At 43.4% G+C, this 16,202-nt stretch overlaps 1 protein-coding gene across 3 annotated transcripts in view; it reads right to left on the bottom strand.

The window, feature by feature from the left end:
• RXRA (retinoid X receptor alpha) overlaps window positions 1–16,202 on the bottom strand; it is a 337,914-nt gene that overhangs the window by 75,784 nt on the left and 245,928 nt on the right. For all 3 annotated transcript variants that reach the window (XM_033960168.1, XM_033960169.1, XM_033960170.1), the window contains exon 4: window positions 3,532–3,711. In XM_033960168.1, the coding sequence (XP_033816059.1) occupies window positions 3,532–3,711 (180 nt within the window). The remainder of the gene's footprint in view (window positions 1–3,531; window positions 3,712–16,202) is intronic.

Raw genomic sequence — 16,202 nt, 5'->3', positions numbered from 1 at the left:
ATTTAAATGGTCCTTTTTCTTAGATATTTCTGGGCCAGAAACCCAGAGCCCTACCCGGTAGTGTGCTTAGGTTCCATCTACTGGAGTCTCTATCAAAGCTCACTCCAGCCCATCTTTTAACCATCCCAGCTATCGAAACCCTCCCCAGTCCATCCCCAACTGAATGTCCATATACAACAGTTTTGAAAGTCACAGAGAAATTTGGAGGTCTAATATCATCACTCTTTAATTCCCGCTCTTTTGTCCTAGAACAATTAGAACTCAGAAAGAACAATAAGCCCCCCCCCCAAAAAAAAAACCCTCTCCCTACTACAACATCCAGTGTCCATCAGGCCCAAAATGAATTGTTCATGCTATTGTCAGTCCTCAAGCTACATGATGATGGACGAGGGGGGTGCTGAAAAGTTCTCAGCCCAACCAACCAACTTCCTAAATTCTGAGCGTTATTTTGCCACTGTAGCTGAGTGTTATTTCATTAAATGCCAATTTGCAGAAATTAAATTCTCTGTTTTGACATTGTTTCAGATCATTGATTGAACCATATCCATGCCATTCTCTTTTTGGATGGGATAAGAACTTTTCAGCAGCCCCTCATAGCATGACAACGCTGAGCTATAACAAGTCAGATACAGGGACACATTTCCTAGGCAGAGAAGAACCGTTGTGCTGGATCCTGTCTCACGTGTCACTACATGAGAGGCAAAATGCTTTATACTCCTTTCTCCTACCAAACTAGAAACATCTGCAAGGAACTCGGCCACCCACTCCTCCCAAGGTACTCCACAGTCTTCTGTAAACAGGTTACCTCAGCAGGAAACCTAGAGCAAGGTAAAAAAAAAAAAACCCACAACAACCCACTATTATCCCCCCTCCCAGCAACTCCCCATCCTCTAGTGTCAGCCAGGACTGTAGATTCATTTCTGATTAATATAGTGTTCTTCACTCAAGCCAGAGAACTAACGAGTAAAGGAGTAGCCTAATGGTTAGTGACTGTCTTATTTTGGTCACACCATCAGAAGAGAGAGATCACTGGAGAAGGACATCATGTTTGGGAAGATCAAAGGAACCAGGCGAAAAGGGCGACCTGCAATCAGATGGCTGGACACGTTGAAAACAACCATGGGGATAATGTTGGAGGACTAGCATAAAACCGACTTCTTTTTAGATCCGCAATTCATCAAGTCACTAGGACTCGAACATGAGCCAATGGCACCGAACAACAACAATGGTTAGTGAAGTGGGATGAGAACCTGGGGAAACGGGTTCCACTCCCACTGCAGTTCCTTGTGACCCTGGGTAAGTCACTTAGCCCTCCAGGTACAATAAGAAAAAAAAAAAAAAAAAGCTTAGATTGTGAACCCACTAGGAACAGGGAAAGAACTGTGATATCCATCTTAGATCTGGCTGTGTGGATGTCATCAATGTAGTGTAACAGTGAGATGGGGTTAATGGGATTCAATATACCTCTCTGTAGTACAAAGTGGTTTATATTTATTATATGTAAACCACTTTGACTGTAATCTAATCTAATCTAATCTAATCCTTAGGTTTGTATACCGCATCATCTCCACGTTCGTAGAGCTCGACGCAGTTTACAGTAGGAGAAATAGGAAGGAACTACAACAGAGGGTTAGAGGTAGAAGTGTGAAGAAAATTTAGAGGACTTGGCATGCCAAGATATAAGAGTTTCCTTGATTCCTAAGTTGGAGGGAGACTTACATTTTTTGAGAAAAGCCAGGTTTTCAGATGTTTGCGGAAAACTTGGAGAGAGCTCAAGTTTCTAAGAGGGGAGGTAAGGTTGTTCCAGAGCTCAGTGATTTTGAAATGGAGGGAGGTCCCTAGCTTTCCTGTGTGGGAAATGCCTTTTAGCGAGGGGTATATTGAATTGAATTGAATTGAGGTGGTATATTGAATCCTATTAGCCCCATCTCATTGTCACATTACATTGATGACACCCACACAGTCATGTCTAAGTCAGATATCACAGTTGCCCTTTCAGTCCTAGGCCACTGCATGGCAGCTTCTGAAGGGAGAAGGAGTGAAAGGATTGCAGGCAGATTTAATCTGGGCATGGGAGATATACACCATGGTATGGTGAGGGGCCCACCATGTACAGAGAGTCAGCAGGAAGGAGGGGGATCCAGTTTCTGGACTTCTTAGCTCCAAATCCTCAACTGTCACCCTCACACCACATATATACTGAGTGCACCAAGGCTGGAGCACAGACCCCCCTAATATTCCACACTATTTAACTGGTCAGAAATGAACACTGACTGATTAAATAGCGTATCTGTGGCTGTGAATATTCTGCAGGAGATAGTAGCTATCTAGTGCTTAATATTCAAGGTTAGGACCTACTGCTAAACTGGATATGTCATGTGTCTTATCCGGTTAGGCGTGGATATTGAACACCAGACCGGATAAGATTAGCTGTTAAATCAGACTGCATAAATATCAATTCTGTCTTCAATCACTATAACATATCCAGTCAGATGCCGAATATAGCCTTAATCAGTTAAGTGTTTAGCGACAAAAAGAATACTGAATATTCAATGCCAGTTACCAGAAACAGTCTTACATTGAACATTTGGGTTTAACACCGGCAACAGGCAGTCAAAACCCTGCCTGCTGCTGGCTGTATATCGTGGGGGGGGAGGGGTGGAAGGAAAGAAACTTTTATCTTGGTTAACATGATGAATAACGTTATTTTTCCCTAAAAATTTCTTGTGAGATCCTGTAGCATTATTTCTGAAGATTTTATGGTTAGGTCGAGGGCAGAACTTAATTTCTGGGGCAACGACCTAGAACACAGCTCTGCCACTTCTTTTCAGACTCCAGAGCAACGGGCTGTCATTTGCACTGACATAAGAAATGTCAGCGGCATATCCCATGTGGCTGCATGTCACTGACAAATGAAAACAATAATGGTGCGTATTCTGCAAAGAATGTTCATTCTTTTCTGGATAATATGTGCACGAGTGTAGGAAGAGCTTGTCCTCTTTGCAAATAGAATCTCCATTCTTTGCAAAGCGTGCACACTCTCAATGATGAAACTCCTGTAAGAACAAATGTCTGGAAAAATTAACAAAATGGACATTCCCAGAAATGGCACAGGGAACTACTGAACATGAAAAGTTTCTGGCTTCTTATCCCTATTCTGTGTCAGGCCTTTTCTTCCAAGAATCCTACAGGGAAGAGAAATGCCTGGAATAAAGCACAGAACAGATACCCCACTCCTTAATTCAGTCCCTCCTTTTCCCTGGCTGCCACTCCCTCCTCTGGATTTAGTTCTACTTTCTTTTGGTCTACAAATTAAGCGCTAATCATAAGTGCACATAAATATATAGATGAATGATCTTTCTTCACCAATGTACATTCCTCAAGGTCCACTGGATGCACTAAGAGAAAAAAAAGGCCTATCCTCCCTTGAACGCTCTGAGGCACCAAGAATAACATTCCTATATATCTAGAGAGCAGCCTTCTTCTGGGCTGCACATGACTAGAAGATCTTGGCAGCTGTACCCCACTTACCTTCTCTCTTCATTCCCATAGCGAGACACTTCTGGTAACGGCAGTATTGACACCGGTTTCGTTGCCGCTTATCAATCAAACAGTCCTTGTTGTCCCTGCATGTGTAAGTGAGGTCTTTCCTCACCGTACGCTTAAAAAACCCTTTGCAGCCTTCACAGCTGTACACCCCGTAATGTTTACCTGGGACAAAAGAAAAACAAAGATTTGATAAGCAGAGACCTGCAGGGACCTACCTGCTCCATGGTGAAGGCACTAGGCAATTACATCCATTTGGGAGCAAAACAAGATGGTAACTACTTTTTGAACATAGCACTATAAGCAAGAAGGCACAATTAGACAAATAGATGTATTTGTCAACCATATTTTGTGTCAGCATGTTATGGCAGCCTAGTTTAGGTATACATGGTCCCACCCCTGTGCCATTTGTTGCTTCATGTCCTGAAAAATGACTTTGGATGGGAGTTGGAAAACTAGGTACATACCGAACATTTCAGGATGACATGGAGTTTGATCTCCACTCTCACAAATCAGCACAGAGAGAGGTGTGTATGATAACCTTGGGCCTGCAGAGGTGATGTGCCAATACTGTTCCAATCTGACTGGTGACCCTATTGCTTAAGAAAGGTTTGGGCAAATTCCTGGAGGAAAAGTCCATAGTCTGCTATTAAGACATGGGGGAAGCTTTTGCTTGCACTGGATCGGTAGCATGTAATATTGCTACTCCTTGGGTTTTGGCCAGGTACTAGTGACCTGGATTAGCCACCATGAGAGCGGGTTACTGGGCTTGATGGACCATTGGGCTGACCTAATAAGGCTATTCTTATGTTCCCTATTCAGCTGCACTTCAACAGAGATGGTGCCAAGAATACCCCCCCCCCCTCCTCCCACTTTTATTCAAGAGTGCAGGACTAAATCCTACTTCCAGAAATGGCCACTTGATATGGCACCATCTCTTTGGAAATATTCCTGCAGTCCACTCTAGCCATAGGCCATCACTAAACAAGATTGGCCCTAGGTGTTTCTATCTCCAGCATAATGCTGCTGCTTTTCCTCACTGGGAATTAGTTTGTAGAAGGTAAAGGAATGGAGAATATATTTCACTCACAGAGAAGAATGGCTACAGATACTGCAGAAATCAGCTCACAGAAGTTACACTATTGCTATGGCAACCTGAAAACAGGAATGACTGCTCTTGGACAGGTCACAGAGAAAGGGCTATGAGGCTGCAAAACTCTCTCCTGCCTCTATAGTGTGACAATGAAACCTATCAAGGTCAGCGAAAAGAATAATTTAAACCACAGGTGTCAAAGTCGGTCCTCGAGGGCCGGAATCCAGTTGGGTTTTCAGGATTTCCCCAATGAATATGCATGAGATCTATGTGCATGCACTGCTTTCAATGCATATTCATTGGGGAAATCCTGAAAACCCGACTGGATTACGGCCCTCGAGGAGGGACTTTGACACCCCTGATTTAAACACTTAGAGAGCCATTTTTGATAGTGCGTCTAAGTCTGATTTGGACATCTTCAGAAGTACAGTCTTAGTCCTGTCTTTATCTGGTTTAATTTTTGTGGTTAAGTGACAAATATCAAACTTAACCACATAAATGATAGCTGGCTGCACAAAACCAGTTATTTAGTGCCAGGACTCGAATATTGCACAGTATTGAATTTCTAGGCATAATAACAGAGGCAACCAAAACACACTGACCACCACCATCTGAATATTACCCCCTTTGAAATTTTAGTCAGGCACTCCATTCTGGAAGTGGCTGCATATATGTTTCCAAAGCAAAGACAGGTTCTGTTTGAAGGAAAGACTAAAGCAGTGCTTCCCAACCGAGTCCACAGGGCGCACCCAGCCAGCCAAGTTTTCAGAATATCCACAATGAATATGCATGATAAGCAGGTCATGCAAATCTATCTCATGAATATTCATTGTGGATATCTTGAAAATCTGACTGGCTGGGTGTGCCCATCAGACTGGGTTGGAAAGCACTGACCACAAGGGTCATAATGTTACTGCAGCTCTGTCTCCCTTCCTAGAAGGAATTTAAGCACCAGAGATTTTTTTTTTCCTATAGTGCAGAACACTTCTCCCTCCGAATCCACGGTTTCAGCATCCGTGGATTCGGTTATTCGCAATTTTTTTTTTGGGGGGGGGTGCCGTGTTTAATTTTTTGGGCTACTTTTTAAGCTTTATCTGGTGGTCTAGCGGGTTTTCGGGGCAGGAGCGATCTTGCTACGCTCCTGCCCCATGCAGATCACTCATAGGAAATGGCTGCCATGAGCTCCCATAGTCTCTCGAAACTACGACGGGCATGATGAACCACTGGTCTGACCCAGCAGTGGCAATTCTTATGTTCTCTATGTAATAGGTCAAACCCAGAACTCGACACATCCTGCTAAGTGAATCTGGAGCCACCCTAGTCAACATGTGGCTGCTCGTGTTATGGGGTGCTGTTACTCTGATTCCGTTACTTCAGTTCAAAGGTGTTCAGTGCTTCCCACCACTCATTGAAGTACTACTATTAATCATTTCTATAGTGTTTCTAGACATACGCAGTTCTGTGCATCAAAACATAGAAAAGAGCTTACAATCTAATCGAGACAGAGAAACTGGACAAGGTGCATCAATACATAGTGCTCAGTAAACATGCAATAAATTGAAAACTCTTCCATTATCTTCAGGACCACCTGCAGATAGATTTCCTTTCATTTAAGTCTACAAGGACATCGCTACACTCTCTTTCTTCGCTTAAGAAAGTCGGTCTCACCAAAAGAGGTGTACAACCTCCCTCAATAGCTGCTCCACAGTTTCAGCAAACATTAGGTTACTGCTATGTTCCTCTGTTTATCCTAATTTACTGTACTGTCTAATTTGAGAACTAGTCTAGGTGGAATACAATACGCTACACTTACAGAAAAGTAACAGTTGAAAGGCATTCTTTATTTAAAAGCTTGTTTTCTTTGTTTCTATCCCCATTACAAGTAGATCATTTAGATATCACACCAGATTTGGTCACTAGTCATCATGGGTATCACAATCAACGCGAGACTTCTCTTCCTCAACAAAGCCGTCATTCCACAAGAGGTTGGATTTATTCCCAGAAAGAGGTTTTACTGGGATTCATGCTCCTTCTGCTGTTTGGTTTATGTTATTAGATATACACCTACAACGTGAATTAATCCACTCATTTAAAGGATTACTCATGTTCAGATGGATGCTTGCAGTGAATCTGACTCTTTGGTCCTGAGGTTGGTCCCATAGGGAGATTTAAGGTCATGTGTTAGACTGCCGTTCCACACCTCCACCCGCCGCATTATGCTAAAAGCTCTCAGGGTTGCTGATGTCCTCTCCTGCTGTACCACCTTTGAGAATGCCGTACATTGATCAATAAAATATCAGACTTTAATTCCCCATTTGATTTTGCTCCTATGAACAGGTGATTGATTGTTGGAACTGTATTGCTAGCTGAAATGCAAAATTGTAGTTATTACTACAAAAAAATAAAGAGAGAGAAAAAATCAGTCACTCAAAATATTTTATATAGAAGCAGAAAAAGATGCCTCATTTTATATGCAAAAACATAAACAATGAGGGAAAAATACTGCCAATACCCCTACAGGAATATGCCGATAGGCTCTACACTCTTCTGACCGCATGCAGATTAAAGATGGCCAGAAGACATCATACTGATATTTGGGTTATACCCTTTTGAGTGCCCATGTCCCCATCCAAAAATCTTCTCTTCAGTTTTTCCCCATTGATGCACTGTGGCTAAGTTTGAAGCAGTTTCCTCGTGCTGTGCAATGTCAAGCACCACCTCATCCTCGCCTATTATTTCATTTTGGGCTTCTCTCACAGGAAAGAATGGACTAAGATGCGTCAGTCAGCAAAAGACACAGAGGTTATGCATTTAACAATAATCCAGACACAATGGAGACATGTCCTGGTGCCCATCCATGACCTCAAAATCTCGATCTAAACAGCACTTCCTCTTCAACAGTGAAGGCAATGTAGACTACGTTCATTGGCCTCCTGCTGAATTATATGAAATGTAGAGGATACTTCTCTTTGGAAAAATGCCACAGATACAATCAGCTCCGATTCATCTGGAAGCAGGCCAGGACAGAGGGGTTGGAATAGGCAGAAGAGAATATATTTCCTGTTATTACCATTTTACACAAATACCGTATATGCTCCTCAGTGCCGATTTCTGAACTGTCCGATATACAAAGTCAGCTCCTGTTCGCTTAAATCATTTCAACCAGCTGGCTGCCATTATTCCATATAAACTTCCAGTTTTCAGCCATATCCTGAGACAGGAGCCCAAATCCAGCGAGGTCAGTTATCTTGAGATTATTAGGTCAGTTATAAGAAGATATAATTAAGATAAAAGCCAATAAATGACAGGATTAGGATATGAGGTTAGGTTTCGTTATAATATAGCAGTGGGTGGGTAGATACAATGGCTCGAGTCACAAGTAATTTTAATTGTTAATAACATCATTATTTTTGTATTTTACTCCCTCCTGATTTTTCAAGTTTCAAGTTTTATTAGGATTTTATATACCGCCTATCAAGGTTATCTAAGCGGTTTTACAATCAGGTACTCAAGCATTTTCCCTCTCTGTCCCGGTGGGCTCACAATCTATCTAACATACCTGGGGCTATGGAGGATTAAGTGACTTGCCCAGGGTCACAAGGAGCAGCGCGGGGTTTGAACCCACAACCCCAGGGTGCTGAGGCTGTAGATCCAACCACTGCGCCACACACTCCTCATAATGATGATGATGCATGGAGTGAAACTCGAGTTGAGGGACCGGGTTTAGGCACCTACGGGTGTGCACAATTAAAGCACTAATGTTTTTCATTTAAATTCATTCACGTCTACAGCAGAGGAAAACTTTGCACCGTCCTCAGATAAGTACAGATTTCATCTGATATATGTGGTTATAGACGATGCACCGTATGGGTCTACACTGTGGTTATGATGGTCCCAACCATCAGCCTCGGTTCTAGATTTCACTTTGATTTCATTTGAGCACCAAGGTATGCAAATCTAAACACAGCACTGCACAATATATACTTTAATGTTATGATAGAGGAGATGCAGTCAAGTCTCTAGTTTTAGATTAACTTATTTAATATTTAAAGAAAAATAGCCCACGTGGGGTATATGTTTCATTGCCATTATTCCATGCCATTTAACTGTGCAGTGTCGCTGAGTATTCAAAAGTGGGCAGGAGGAGGGTGTTTTGGAAGCAGAGTCAGGAAGGAGCTAGCGGCTATGCATGTACCAACAATATTCAGACCCAAAGCTTGCATATCTTTTCTTTTTTAATTTCAATCACTTTTTATTGATAATTTGGTTTTATACAAAAACAATAAAGGTAAATTAATATCTGAAATGGTCAAATCAAAGCAACCAAATAGAATCACTATAAATAGGCATCCTAGCATTGGTCACTTAGTTATACCAGCATTGAATGTCAGTCAGCGCCCACATAGCTTCTGGATCATCAGTCTGATCCCTCCCCCCTTCCAGCTCCTCCCCCTTTCCAAAGGGGAAGGCTGACCCCTAGAAGTAATACATGAGACTACTGCTCAGGATCATTGTAGCCATCTTGACACCTGGAAATGATAGGGCAAGAGCAGAAAGGAAACTGATCCTTTCCCATCACACTAGATATCGTAGGGGTAAAGAGAAGTCCAAGGGGAGAGGGGAGGGGTGGAGTTTGGATTGTGGGGTGAGATGGAAAGGTATTGAATCTGGGTAAAGATCTGAGGATTGGATGAAGTTTGAGACGATGTTCCCTTTAAGCCAGTGGTCTCAAACTCGCGGCCCGCCAGGTACTATTTTAAAGCCCTCGGTATGTTTATCATAATCACAAAAGTAAAATAAAACAATTTCTTGATCATATGTCTCTTTAGCTATAAATTACAATATTATTATTAAAACTTAGCCAAAAGGAAAGATTTATAAACTATAAAGAGTTTTACCTCATGCAAAATTGTCATTTCTGTAATAAGACATTAACTATTTTTTCTGAGGCGCTCCAAGTACCTACAAATCCAAAATGTGGCCCTGCAAAGGGTTTGAGTTTGAGACCACTGCTCTAAGCTGAGCAGGAGTCTGTCACCTACAGTCCTGCCAGGGGGAGGTGCTGTTTCACTATCACATTTTAAATAGTAAAGGTCAGGCAAGCTCTGCAAGACTCCAGGGAACCTACTTTCCCTAGCAATTGAAAACACAGTATTGAACCGATACCCCCTACTGGCAGCAATGTGGTTGGACGGTTACTACTTAGCTTAAAGGGAACAGTGGTTTGAGGATTGGAGGTGGACATGCTTTGGGGATCAGACAAGGAGCTTCATAGACTCAACTCTTCCCTTCATAGACTCAACTATGTAACCAGCCCCCCAAATTATAATTTCCCCGTAAATGTCCAGGTTTTCTTCTGATGTAATCCTCAAATTTCTACCCGTCCCTTAAGTTCTCCCAAAGACTCAGTTTATATAACCAGCTCCCTAAACTGTAATCTTTCCTGGAAATGTCCAGTTATCTTCTGATGTAATCCACCTAGAACTGCAAGGTACAGGCGGAATAGAAAGCACTAATGTAATGTAATGTAAGCTTGCTCCAGGAGAGATTTGGAAGACCTGAGGGATCAGAAAGATTAGGGTAATCAGATGTCCGAATTTACCTGAACATGTCCTCTTTTTAGAGGACTGTCCAGGTGTCTGAATGGATTTAGAAAACCCAGCATTTTGTCTGGGTTTTGGATGGCTCCGGCTCTACCAGAGCTTGGGGCTGCGTCTGGAGGGCTTTCAAGCATGTGACGCGATGACATGTGACAGGATTGTGCCACATCCACGCATGCTCAGAGGCCTTCTAGACGCGGCCCTGAGCTCTGGGAAGAAGAGGAGATGAGGTCTGTGTGGAGACAGGGCTGGGGGAAGAACAGAGCAGGGATGGAGGTAGAACAGGGCAGGACCACATGTCCTCTTTTTTTCATAAAAAATATGGTAACCCTAAGAAAGATGGTAGAGACCAGATGCCAGAGGGCATACTATAGGAATCAGGGGGGCCTGGAAAGGGAGGGGCTGACAGATCAGACACATCAGATTGACACTTCTCCTTATGCACATCCAGGCCAATATTCAGCTGGGATCTGCGTAAGTGTCTTATGATCTACCTGGCTGAATATCAGCTGGGATCTACATAAGTAACTGCAGTCAAGTGCCATGTGGTTAGACCTTAGTATTCAATGCTAGTTCTCAGACATGGCCCAACATTGAAAATCAGTACTAATTTAGCTGGAGATGGTCAGCATTTAAAAAATATCTCACAAAATTGGGAGATATCGCTTGTATTGCTGGATAATATATTCTTATATTATCTAAAATCTCAGCTTTATTGATTTTTCTTTGTTAAAAACAATACAGTTATTAAAAGTGCTTATAAATTAGTAAAGTGCTCAGTCCATATAACCATTAGTGCAATGGGGCAGTAAAGTTTATGATGGCCCCAGATTAACCACTGCAGCATGTTATCATTGCACTAATGGTTATATGGACTGAGCACTTTACTAATTTATAAGCACTTTTAATAACTGTATTGTTTTTAACAAAGAAAAATCAATAAAGCTGAGATTTTAGATAATATCAGCATTTAAAAAAACCACCGACGGCTGAATATTGACTGAAAACTGTATAGGAACCATGACATCATCTGATTGGTATATTGCCCTCTCTTACAAGCATGCGAGTATCCCACACCTGGAGCTCTAATGTAGAAAAGTGAATAATCAACTCTAAAATCTAAAGAAGCCACAAGTATTTTTAGTTTTTCCCTTAAAATTAACCATGGACGTTGGTTGAGAGGTGAGGTGGGATGAAGTGTTTACAAAACCTTTTAACAGTGTTTTGTCTGAGAAATTGGTTCACTTGGGCCTGCACTTTGTCTGAACTAGTTATGTTACTGTTTTTAATATTTACAGTTATGGTCACCCACCAAGATCTTAGAGGACTGAGCAGTGTATCAAATGTGTTGAATAAATAATTTAATAAAAAAATAATATTTTTAAAACAAAAACAACCTATGAAAGTTCTCGTTTCTCTGCAAAGTATTTGCAGATTTAAAGATAACGTATGAATGCATAAGTAGCTCTTTTTAAATCAAAGGGATATAGCATGAGGATTCAAGGGAAAAACTCAAGAGCACTGCCAGGAAATATTTTAATCCAGAAGGGATAGTGGATCCAAATGGCCTCAAGAACTTTTAGGATAAGCAAAGGTGTTCTTAATTACATAGAGCACTAATCTGCACACACTGTGCAAGAGCCATGCTTTAGCAGTGGGCAGACCAAAAGATGCTGTGTGGACCTCCTTGCAGCATCATCAGAGGTCCTCAACTTGCCTTATTAGCTCTTCTTTTTCTTTTTTTCAGTTAAAAATTTCTTTTTTTTAAAAACCTCTTTATTAAATTTTCCATTCAAAAACAGTGCATTAAAATATATATACAATTGACTTCAAGACAGCACTTACAATCGATCAAAGAAATACTACAAAACATCCCCCCCCCCAATTCAAGAACAAAACCAAAGTGGATACATACAGTAAAAATCATAAACAGCACTTTCATTTGGTCAATGAATACAAGAAAATATAATACACCCCCCCCCCCTTCCCTGGATGTGCCCACTGGACTATGGAAGCAAATCAGGGTCGTCAAGGTGCTCTGTTGCTTCTCTGATCCTATGGGAAGCCATTGAGTCGCTCTGATAACTGATCTCCATGTCATGCTAATCACTTCTCACCCAGGGCAGTCACTCATGTGAGCTGAAGTAATTCTGTAGTGTGAGGAGGTTTTCACGTGGCTTCAGGCCATTTTTTGTGTGTTATTCTACAGAAGGTGCCTAACGTCTTCTGTTTGCTGCTTTGTCTTTCTTTGACCTGTCATAACTCTTTGTACGTGCTTGTTGCATAGTGCCAGCAGACACTGAGTGTTGAAAATATGAAAAGTTGGAAGTCCTAATGGAAATGCAAGAGTTCATATGACCAGATCTGTCTGGAAGGCTATACAAGGGCTCCAGGAGGTCAGATGTTTGGATAACTGCCAATCTAATACTGGTAGCTTATTAGACATAATAGAATAAAACTAGGAGCTGAGTTGGCCACAAGGAAGGTCTTCAGTTGGGGTTCTGCTCCCCAGATCATCTTGTGTGCTACAGAGGCAGTGTTTACAGCCTCCAGAAGGAAGCTGAGGTCACCATTTAAAAGAGATGCCTAATGACTGGGTTTAAGGTCCATGATTACCGGTAAGTAGATGGGGTGGGAGGTGGGCAAGAAGAGCAGAAAGATATACAAAAGAGAAAGATTCTCATAGGGCCAGGACCCCAATCCTTATCCAAATTGAGCTGGAAACACAAAGGAAAAAAAACTGGTGGAACAAAAAAAATTAGAATTAAATAGCTGCTGGATCTGTCTTGCAGACTCCAAGCACAAAAATAATTAGGAGTCCTAGGAGGGTATTTGGTGGTGGGAGCTATTTAGGGGGATTTTGTAAACCCACCTGCCCAAGAGGATGGAGTTCAAATAAGGATGACAATGAGGGTTAATGAGAAGGAATAACTGTGCAGAATGCGTGGGTCACTGAGTTTATTTTCTGCAGGCATCTACTGTGCTATGAATTATGATTAATTTTATTATTATGATTTGTATAGAACATACCAGACATACCCAATACTTTACAAAGACACACGAGAAAACCCCTCTACTGTATAGCACTTACAATCAATCATGACAGACAGATCAGACATATAGCCACAAAAATAAAAAGAGGCATTAAGCTAGGCCATGACTGAGATGGTTTAAAGTAGGTAGATTTAATGTGAGAAAGAGGCAGCTTTAGTTGAGTATTATCAAATATAATGCAGGGCTGGGGTCAAGAAATGTTTTTGGAGAACTCTCTAGTTATGAAAGTTCTAGATTATCAACTCCAGTTCTGTCTGACATAAACAAAGAAATGACCTTCTTAGTCTGGAATGCAAATGGAAAAATCTTGCAGGAGTAGAAAAAGCACAGTTACTTACCGTAACAGGTGTTATCCAGGGACAGCAGGCAGATATTCTTAACGCATGGGTGACGTCACCGACGGAGCCCCGGTACGGACATTTTTCACTAGAAAGTTCTAGTTGGCCGCACCGCGCATGCGCGAGTGCCTTCCCGCCCGACGGAGGAGTGCGTGGTCCCCAGTTAAGATAAGCCAGCTAAGAAGCCAACCCGGGGAGGTGGGTGGGTCGTAAGAATATCTGCCTGCTGTCCCTGGATAACACCTGTTACAGTAAGTAACTGTGCTTTATCCCAGGACAAGCAGGCAGCATATTCTTAACGCATGGGTGACCTCCAAGCTAACAGAGAGGGAGGAGGGATGGTTGGCCATTAGGAAAATAAATTGTGTAATACAGATTGGCCGAAGTGCCCATCCCGTCTGGAGAAGGTATCCAGACAGTAGTGAATGTGTGAACTGAGGACCAAGTGGCAGCCTTGCAGATTTCCTCGATGGGCGTGGAACGGAGGAAAGCCACAGAAGCAGCCATAGCTCTGACCCTGTGGGCTGTGACAGCACCTTCCAGTGAGAGACCGGCCCGAGCATAACAGAACGCAATGCAGGCAGCAAGCCAGTTGGAAAGCGTCCGTTTGGAGACAGGACGACCTAGACGGTTAGGGTCGAAGGACAAAAGGAGCTGAGGAGATAAGCGGTGAGCCCTGGTACGGTCAAGGTAGTAAGCAAGGGCACGCTTACAGTCCAGCGTGTGCAACGCCTGTTCCCCAGGATAAGAATGGGGCTTAGGGAAAAAGACAGGCAACACAATGGACTGGTTGAGATGAAAGTCCGAGACCACCTTGGGAAGGAATTTAGGATGGGTACGCAGAACCACCTTGTCATGGTGAAAAACAGTGAAAGGTGGGTCGGCAACCAGTGCATGCAGCTCACTAACCCTCCTGGCAGAGGTGATGGCAATGAGGAAAAGCACCTTCCATGTAAGAAATTTGAGTGAAGTTGTGGCAAGAGGCTCAAACGGATAAAAATAAAGAAAATCCGACAATTTTTTTTTTTTTTTTTTTTAAATAAAAAGGAAAGTAACCCGAAGGGAAAAAAGAGAAAAACAACGAAAAATTACGCGAGCGGGAAGGCAGGAATTGATTTTTCAACGGCCGTTGAAAACACATGCGTCTTCTTTGCTCCGCGGAAACAAAGAAACTGGGGACCACGCTCTCCTCCGTCGAGCGGGAAGGCACCCGCGCATGCGCGATGCGGTCAACTAGAACTTTCTAGTTAAAAGTGTCCGTACCAGGGCTCCGTCGGTGACGTCACCCATGCGTTAAGAATATGCTGCCTGCTTGCCTGGGATAAAACCACATTCAGGTCCCAGATGACTGGAGGGGGCTTCAGAGGTGGTTTGACATTAAAGAGGCCTCTCATGAACCGGGAAACCAGGGGATGAGCCGTAAGAGGTTTTCCGAGGATAGGCTCATGAAACGCAGTGATGGCACTGAGGTGGACTCTGATTGAGGTCGACTTGAGGCCAGCGTCGGAGAGAGAGCAAATAGTCCAGTACGGTTTCCACCGCCAATGAGGTGGGATCGTGATGATGAAGCAGACACCAAGAGGAGAACCGGGTCCACTTCTGATGGTAACATTGGAGGGTGGCCGGTTTCCTTGAGGCATCCAGAATACGACGGACAGGCTGAGATAGATTCTCTGGAGAGGTCAGCCCGAGAGAAACCAAGCTGTCAGGTGGAGCGAGGACAGATTGGGATGCAGTAGAGACTGATGCTGCTGTGTAAGTAGAGTAGGAAATACAGGAAGAGGAATGGGCTCCCTGGAGCTGAGCTGGAGTAGGAGGGAGAACCAGTGTTGGCGAGGCCACCGAGGGGCGATGAGAATCATGGTGGCTTTGTCCCTGCGGAGTTTGAATAACGACCGCAACATCAGAGGCAGTGGAGGAAAGGCATAGAGGAACCGATCCGTCCAGTCGAGCAGGAATGCATTCGGGGCCAGACGATGAGGAGAGAAGAGTCTGGAACAGAACTGGGGCAGCTGATGGTTGTGAGGAGCTGCAAAGAGGTCCACCTGAGGGGTGCCCCACAGAGCAAAGATGGAGCGGAGTGTGGGGGGATCCAGAGTCCACTCGTGAGGTTGAAGGATGCGGCTGAGATTGTCGGCCAGGGAGTTCTGTTCGCCCTGGATATAGACAGCCTTGAGGAAGAGACTGCGGGCCGTGGCCCAGGTCCAGATGCGGATGGCCTCCTGACAAAGGAGGGGAGATCCGGTGCCGCCTTGCTTGTTTATGTAGTACATGGCGACTTGGTTGTCTGTGCACAGGAGAAGAACCTGAGGGTAGAGAAGGTGCTGGAAGGCCTTGAGAGCATAGAACATGGCCCTGAGTTCCAGGAAATTGATGTGATGTTGACGCTCCTGAGGGGTCCAGAGTCCCTGAGTGCAAAGTTCTCCCAGGTGAGCTCCCCATGCATAGGGGGAGGCATCTGTGGTTATGATCATGGAGTGAGGGGGTAGATGAAAGAGTAGACCCCTGGAAAGATTGGATGAGTTCAACCACCATTGAAGAGATTGCTGAAGAGACGATGTCACAGAGATG

Source organism: Geotrypetes seraphini, chromosome 10, assembly GCF_902459505.1.
Source record: "Geotrypetes seraphini chromosome 10, aGeoSer1.1, whole genome shotgun sequence".
Lineage (NCBI taxonomy): Eukaryota > Metazoa > Chordata > Amphibia > Gymnophiona > Dermophiidae > Geotrypetes > Geotrypetes seraphini.
The sequence above is the reverse complement of the archived record's forward strand: the minus strand, read 5'-3'. Positions and strand labels throughout refer to the sequence as shown.